This window comes from Heterocephalus glaber, unplaced genomic scaffold, assembly GCF_053883595.1.
Source record: "Heterocephalus glaber isolate CG9 unplaced genomic scaffold, H.glaber_assembly_v1.0 deba00000281, whole genome shotgun sequence".
Classification (NCBI taxonomy): Eukaryota; Metazoa; Chordata; class Mammalia; order Rodentia; family Bathyergidae; genus Heterocephalus; species Heterocephalus glaber.
The window spans coordinates 12,812,992-12,820,661 of NW_028258139.1; the positions used below are offsets into that span (position 1 = coordinate 12,812,992).

Here is a 7,670-nt window from a genome sequence, read left to right on the forward strand (position 1 = left end):
TTTGTCCTTTATGATGACATAGGGCTGAAGGCTACAGGCCCCTCTCATCTTCCCTCAGCCTGGGAGCTGAGCCATCACTGTACCTGGGAGCTTGGAAGAGCAGGGACCCAAATTGCTCCCAGAAGTCTGTGGAAGTGGTTGGTAGGATCAGAGGATAAAGTGAAGATAGTTCCACCTATACAGGTGCCACCTGTACAAAACAGACTTTTAATTCCCCAGGTTGTCAGCTCATGACCTCCTCCAGCCCCACAGCTAGAACTGTGACTGCTGCCACAGCTAGGACTGTCCTGAGCATACCTCCACCGGTCCCTAGAAAACCAGACATTCTTCCTGATCATCCTCCTTCCAAATGCTCAGGATGAAACCCCAGGGTATTGTTAGTGTCTCACTTTTCCTCAGCCCAACCAGCCTTCCAGCACATTCTTTTTTTCAACTTCCAGAGATACTTCACACATCCAGCTGCTTTCCACCACCACTTCCCCCTGATCCCACACCTCCATCTCACTGCCCATCACCTCCTCCCACTATCCTAGAGCTTCTCCTAGGACAGTCCATGGCCTCTGCCTTACTTTCATCTGCTAATGCAGTCACCAGCTCCTCCTGCACTGTCTTCTGCGTTCTTCCTCTGGCTTACATCTCTCTCACTCCCCATCTAGCTTTCTGCAAGCCCGTCTTCAACCAGAGTCCACCAACCAGGGAGAGAGCTGGGACACAGGATGCCTACCCCACCAGGGGACTAGGTCTGAGCTGCTAGGGTCCACTCCCAGGCCTGCCTGCTGATAGGGCCCCAGCCTGGAACTTGCCTGTCCTGCACTCCCACAGATTTGCAGTTGCCTAATGACCATCAATCTGTGCCAGCTGTGCCCTGATATCTAGGATCAGGGTTCAGAATAATGTGGGATCACTTCCACTCCCACCTTCTGTGCCTTTGGTGCTTCTTTTTTTTTTTTAGGATGGTTTTTATTTTATTGTTTTGTTTTTGGTACCGGGGATCGAACTCGGGTCCTTGAGCCTGCGCAGCAGGCGGCAAAACCACTGAGCTAACTCCCCGGCCCAGGTGCTTCTTTATTTGGAATCCCAACCAGCCCCATCTTGGGCCGGTTTGGCGCACTCCGCTGTGGAAATACCTGCGCTGCTTTGGAGGGGACGCCAGCCTCGTGTTTCCCAGAGTGAAACAGAAAGGATGCATAAAACTAGCTCCCCACTCTTTGCGACCCTTCCCCTCCGAAAAATCGTGGTCTGACCATACAGGAGCCTCGGGAAACCTGCTCTAGCTCCCCATTGCACACAGTATCGATTCAAGTGCTCCCGCCAGTCGACTCGACACGTCGTAAGCCCCCACCTACCGGTTTCTCTTCACCAGTAGGCGGTGATGGGCGGTCTAGCTCCTCAGCCAATGAACAGTGAAGGGTGGGACCTACTTCTGTGGCCTACGAACCGCGAGCGCTATGGCTGCTGTGATCCCTGACCCGCGGCGCGTGGGCTTCGTGGGCGCGGGCCGAATGGCAGAGGCCATAGCGCAGGGCCTCATCCGAGCAGGTGGGTGGTGAGGCGTGGGTGGGAAGCTCGGCTAGAAGAGCCCACTTGACCGGCGGGAGGAGCGCACCTGGCGCGCGCTGGGTTGGTGCGCTGAACCCACAGAGCCCCTGGGTTGGGGCAGACAGCAGGGTCCCAGGGCCCCCACGGTTCCCCGGTCCCAGCGCCCGGTTGGCGGCCCTTCAGCTGGGAGCGTATGGGCCAGGCATGGCTCAGACCTGCGTGGGGCAGCCGCAGCTGCTGTCGGACAGCGGCCAGAAGCCTAAGTGAAATAGGCTGGTCTGATGGAACTCATGTGTGGAAAATAAAGGACAGTATGGATTTAGAAAGTTTAGAACCAAAAAAGTCACACGTCTTGTTTTTATATTATATTAATTACATGTTGAACAAGTACTAGTTTGGATATATTGAAGAAAATTACAGTTAACTTCACCCGTTATTTAGCTTTTTAATGTGGTTACTAGAAAATTTATAGTTAACATTCTTTTCAAACTGCATTTCTGTTGGACGGTGGTGGCTTAGTGCCAGCATATACGGCTGACTTCCTGGCTTCACAACCTTTGTCAAGTTGACCTTTCTGAACCTCTGATTCTTTTTGCTATTTGTTCACGGGCTCCGCTCCACTCCTGGTAGTGAGCAGCTTTGTGGACATTCTGGGCCTGATAATTCAGTCTGTGCATTGCAGGGTGTTTAGCATCCCAAGTCATTCCTTACCACATGCCAGTAGCACCCCCAAGGTGGGGCAAAGTCTCCAGACACTGACAGGTGTCTGCTGCATAGGGTTGGGGGGTCAGGAGAGGAGCAAAATCATCTTGGGTGAGGACTCCTGGTATACAGCAGAAGATATTACCCTAATATTACTGCACAATATTTAGAAACAGGTGAGAGCTGGTGACCAGAGAGCTGGCCCTCTGCCTTCAGCCATACTTCAAAGTCCAGAGGGTCACACTAAAGCGGAAGATAGTTTAATGCACATTTCAGGTGTCCAACTACCTCGAATGGCTGTTCAGAGACTCAATGAGGCATGTATGGTTTTGTTTGGTTTTGTTTTTGTGTTTTGTTTTGTTGGTTTTTCGAGCTGTGTAGTTCAAGCTACACTATGTAGCCCAGACTAGCCTTGAACTCACTATGTAGTTACCCCTTTCAGATGAGCTCGGACCCAATAGAGCCATTTGTCAAGTGCCTTTGTACCCACCATGCCCCCTTCTAGGCTCGGTGTTCTCTTTGGGGTTCTGCTCCTTGGGCAACAAGCCTAAGTGCTCCAGGCAGCTCTTCCTTCCTAGAGGCAGGGACTCCTGGGGTCTGTGTCCTCACAGGACTAGGCAAGACCCAAGCCCTCTGTCCAGCAGCAGGCAGGTGACAGTGACTGCCTAGTTAGCATTGAATGGATCTGATTGTCAGGCCCTGTGTGGATGAGCATCCCTATTTTGAGTTCCTACAGAGCCTCAGTCCAGCAGACATCACAGATGAGCCTTGCTCAGCTCTTCCCTCATACTCTTCCCTTTCCTCCCATCCCTCACTTGTCCTGTGCCCCTGCCTTTCTGTCTAGGCAAAGTGGAAGCTCAGCACATGCTGGCCAGTGCACCAACAGACAGGAACCTCTGCCACTTCCGGGTGAGTAGGGGCTAGTAGGGGCTATTCCTTTGAGACACTTATTAGGACCAGGGAGTATGGCCTATTTAGCTGATTTTTGCAGTTTTTTTTATTTTTTTTAATTTTTGATACTGGGGGTCGAACTCAGGGCCTTGTGCTTGTGCAGCAGGCTGTGAAACCACTGAGCTAAATCCCTGGCCCTATTTAGCTGAAGATTTGAGACTGTCTGGGCTCAAATGGGGAAGGGAAGGGAATATCAGAGGCCAAGAGTAAGTCAAGGTTGTGGAAGAACCCAGCAGATACAGGTGAGTGCCTGTGTGTATACATTCATGCAGTGCCAGGGTGGGGAGGGATGGGCATGGGCATTCATTGAGACAGAGGGCTCAAGGAAGTGCAGGCTCAGGGAGTCTAAGGAACAGTGCTCTTTGAGTGAGTGTTGGGCATTAGGAACTGGGCTGGCGCACACACTTGCAGTGCAAGAGGCCTGAGGGGACCCAGGGGATGTAGGGTGGCCTGTACACAAACTGTGGTATAGGAGCCCCCCCCCCCGCCCCCCCATGCAGCCCCTGGTCCTGGTCATGGTGTCCCATACAGGCTTTGGGCTGCCAGACCACTCACTCCAACCAGGAGGTGCTGCAGAGCTGTTCACTGGTCTTCTTTGCCACCAAGCCTCAAGTCCTGCCAGCTGTTCTGGCAGAGGTGGCCCCTGTGGTCACTGCTGAGCACATCTTGGTGTCTGTAGCTGCTGGAGTCTCTCTGAGCACCCTAGAGGAGGTGAGTGGCCTGTGGGGGTGAGGCTCTGCTGGCCAGCCTCAGGAGGCAGACAACTTCCCAGCCAGCCTCCAGAAGTGGCCAGATAGCCCACCTGGATTAAGTGGTTGGGGTTAGAGTTTGCTCTGGCCACTGTGCCTGGGAAATGAGGGTGGGAGCCTGCTGCTGGCTGAGGTGTGTCTGCCTAGCAGGGCCTGATCCCACATGGCTAATTCTGTCTTCTCTCTGGCCAGCTACTGCCCCCCAAAACACGAGTGCTCCGGGTATCACCCAACCTGCCCTGTGTAGTCCAGGAAGGGGCCATGGTGATGGCACGAGGCCTCCATGCTGGGAACAGTGAGGCCAAACTCCTGCAGAACTTGCTGGAGGCCTGTGGGCAGTGCGAGGAGGTGCCTGAGGCCTATGTGGACATCCACACTGCCCTGAGTGGCAGTGGCGTGGCCTTCGTGAGTATTGTCTTTTTTTTGTTGTTTTTGAAACTAAATACATTTTAATAGAAAAATACAAAATAACTTTTCAGAAAACAGAAATATTTAATCCTTTCCCCATACATTAGAACTTGCTTTATCCTCAGGGCACAGTTTGACATGTGCATGCGCACTCAGGATTCACCTCATGATGCGCTCAGTGCAGGAGAGAGAGCGGAAATGCTAATCTCTGGTTAACGGTCACTCTGAAATCTAATACTAATTCTGTCTTGTGACTTACTCCAAATTATTCTTTTTTTTGGTACTGGGAATCGAACTCAGAGACTTGCGCTTGTCAGGCAGATGCTGCGCTGCTGAGCTACATTCCCAGCCCTCCAAATTATTAACCATAATCTTTTTTTTGTGTGAGTATTGTCTTGCATACAACTTCAATAGGCAGGCCTTCAGCAAAGAGGCCCACCAAGTTCCCATGATAGCCTTTACCCTCAGAGTCCAGACCTGGGGCCTCAAGGGCTTATCATCTGTGAGTTCTGCTGTCTCTGAAAACTTCATGCTTTGGTGGGCCTTTGAGGCCAGCACCTTTGCAGAACCTGGGTTCTGGTCTTGGCCCTGGGTGTGTGTGGCCAAGGGCTAGCCCTTATTCCTCCCGGTTCCAAGCCTTCTCCAGGGCCAGGCATTTAGCTCAGTGGTTTCGTCCCCTGCTACGCAAGTGCTAGGACCCAAGTTCGATCCCCGGTACCAAAAAAAAACACCCAAAAAAAAAACAACCACGCCTTCTCCAGACTAGGTGCTGTGTTCAGGGGGAATACTGGCTTTTTTTTCCTCCCTTAGTACTGGGATTGAACCCAGGACCTTTGCACTGACCTATATCCCAGGCTACTTTTATTTTTTATTTTGAAACAAGGTTTCACTAAGTTGCTAACTTGCCCAGGCTGGGCTTGAACTTGTGATTCTCCTGCCTCAGCCTCCCAGCATTGCAGGTGTATGCCACCTTGCCCAGCTGGAGTATTGACTTTGACCTCCTGCACCCCATGCTGCTGCTACAGGTGTGCACATTCTCTGAGGCCCTGGCTGAAGGTGCCATCAAGATGGGCATGCCCAGTAGCCTGGCCCACCGCATCGCTGCCCAGACCCTGCTGGTGAGTGAGGAGTTCCCCTGGGAATGTCAGAAAGGTCCAGGCATATACCACCTCAGTGGGCAGGAGCACAGCAAGCTCAGGAAGCCCAGAGTGAGGTTGTATGTGGCTGCCTGACCTCCTCTGAGTCACTGCCCATAATGCTCTTCTCTCCAGGGAACAGCCAAGATGCTGCAGCGGGAAGGGCAGCACCCAGCTCAGCTTCGAACAGACGTACTCACACCGGCTGGCACCACTATCTATGGTCTCCATGCCCTGGAGCAGGGTGGGCTTCGAGCAGCTGCCATGAGTGCTGTGGAGGCTGCTACTTACCGGGCCAAGGAGCTCAGCAAGAAGTAGGGCCCAGCCTCCAGAGGAGGCCACCTGCTTCTTGCCTAGCCAAAACCCACAAGTGCAGAGTACCGCCCTATGTGGTCCCCTACTCCTCCCCTTGCCCCTTCCCTAAGGACCAGCTCTGTGTCCATCCCAAATGAATGTCTTCCCTCCTCTTACACAGGAAAATGCAGCCCCACCTACGCAGTCCTCTTCCCATCATTTGTGGTTTAATACCTAAAGAGCCCACTGTACTGGGTGATGTTGGTTATCAGGTGCCTGAAATTTGGGGGCACTTTGAGGCCATGAGCAGAGCTGCTGGCCACAAAAGCAACTGGACCTGGTTTGGAGCCTGAGTCTTTCCTTGGATTTCCCAGCAGCTCCCTGGACTATAGCCAGGGTAGCTCTCATTCCAGCTCCCTCCGTAAAGCCAGTGGCCTTGGCCTGGCCCCCAAAGGGAGCTGAAGCACCTTCCCAGCCCCTGAGCAGCAAGCAGGTAGAGTGGTCTTCTCATGGCTGAGGAGGCTGCATTCAGGAAGCTACAGCTGTGCCAGCCAGGTCTGCTGCAGCACTAGGACAGCATCAGGTGGGCAGAGGCCAGGTGGAAGAGCTGCTTGAGGTTTGGGGGGTGGGCCCCAGTCAGCGGGAAGACTATAACCCTGCCACCAGCTCAATGTAGGCCCCCTTCCTCCTTCAGATCCTAAGCTCCTGGCACATGGTCAGGTAGAGCTGGGCCCTAAAGACCCTCATCTGGGTCAGAAGTCTAGGCCCTGTGGCCCCCATGGACCTCTGCAGGACTGGACCCTTCTAAGCATATCATTTAACATAAGGTCAGGAACATAGGACTAGGAGAAGAGCAAGGCCATGGAACTGAGGACTGAGACTCAGGCCACTGGATGGGGAGGGTCCAGGCTGGCTGGCTGCAGCTCTGACCCCTGCATCTGGCACTACCCCCCAATGCTTTCCTGGGCCTCTCTGGCCACAAAGACCCCAGGGTGCAGCACCCCCTACCCCGCTCCCCCAGTGTGGTTTCGGATAGCTCCTGTAGTGCCATCTGTTAGCTGGGTGACATTAGGCAAGTTTACCTCATCTACACAAAAGCTAATGGCACTATTGGGACAGAACAGGATGTCTCATTCTTATGCACAACTTCTCTACCACACTGCTCACTATTCTGCCAAACTTCCCCCTAAAGCTGTAGTCCCTGCCCTTCCCCTAGGTCCCTGCCTCGACTTCCCATTCCTACCCCATTCCTAGATGGCTACACTCTTAATTTCAAAAGTCACAGAATTTTTTCCTATTTGTTTGTTGTTAGTGCTTAACTATACCATGGTTCAAATATACAGACTGATTTTTTTTGGTACCAGGGATCGCACTCGGGACCTTGCGCTTGCGAGGCAGGCCGCCGAACCACTGAGCTAAATCCCTGGCTTAGATGGCTACTCTCAATCAATGACTGCTTGGTCAGACCCTGATGCCACCACCTATCAGAAGAGCTGGTCTGAGTCCAGTTTACATTCTGGTCTCCCCACCTGTGAAATAGAAATAAAGATGTTTTACATCCCTAAAGGAGCTAACATTTGACCTGCTTCAGGCCCCTAGCTGAACTGTGTTGGCTCAAACCAAGGGTAGCAAACCAAAATGCCCAGAGGGCCCAGGAGGGAACAGCAGTGAGAAGCCCACATTCAAGAACCTGAAACCCACTATCCCAGGACCTTGGGTTCAAAGACACTTCAGAGCTGATAGGGGCACTGGTAGTATGGGCAGCAGAAAGTTCCACCCTGGCTGCAGGTCACTATTGCCTGAGTTTGTACAGATATAGATAGGACTACCAGCTCCCCTGCATCCTCATCATTTCGGGACACAAAGCCTGGGCAGGTTGGAGTCCCAAGGT

General features: G+C 52.8%; 1 protein-coding gene across 5 annotated transcripts; it reads left to right on the top strand.

Annotated features, from left to right (window-relative positions):
- Window positions 1-974: 974 nt before the first annotated feature.
- Window positions 975-7,345, top strand: Pycr3 (pyrroline-5-carboxylate reductase 3). Of its 5 annotated transcripts, none has more exons than XM_087186563.1 (7): window positions 1,025-1,539; window positions 3,086-3,150; window positions 3,724-3,903; window positions 4,134-4,346; window positions 5,375-5,467; window positions 5,621-5,799; window positions 7,144-7,345. In XM_087186563.1, exons 1-7 carry the CDS (start codon window positions 1,449-1,451, stop codon window positions 7,196-7,198), a joined length of 876 nt encoding a protein of 291 aa, XP_087042689.1. In that variant the 5' UTR covers window positions 1,025-1,448; the 3' UTR covers window positions 7,199-7,345. The 5 variants fall into 5 exon arrangements, with proteins under 5 accessions (XP_087042703.1, XP_021106656.1, XP_087042689.1 ...); XM_087186575.1 differs by having other exon boundaries at window positions 1,042-1,539; window positions 5,621-5,729; XM_087186577.1 differs by lacking the exon at window positions 3,724-3,903 and having other exon boundaries at window positions 975-1,539.
- Window positions 7,346-7,670: the final 325 nt, after the last annotated feature.

Bases quoted from the DNA above. Each gene is read 5' to 3' on its own strand.
- Pycr3 (XM_087186563.1), top strand. From the start codon at position 1,449: ATGGCTGCTGTGATCCCTGACCCGCGGCGCGTGGGCTTCGTGGGCGCG. The intron at 4,347-5,374 runs GTGAGTATTGTC...CTGCTGCTACAG, and splicing joins GTGGCAGTGGCGTGGCCTTC to GTGTGCACATTCTCTGAGGC. The intron at 5,468-5,620 runs GTGAGTGAGGAG...TCTTCTCTCCAG, and splicing joins TCGCTGCCCAGACCCTGCTG to GGAACAGCCAAGATGCTGCA.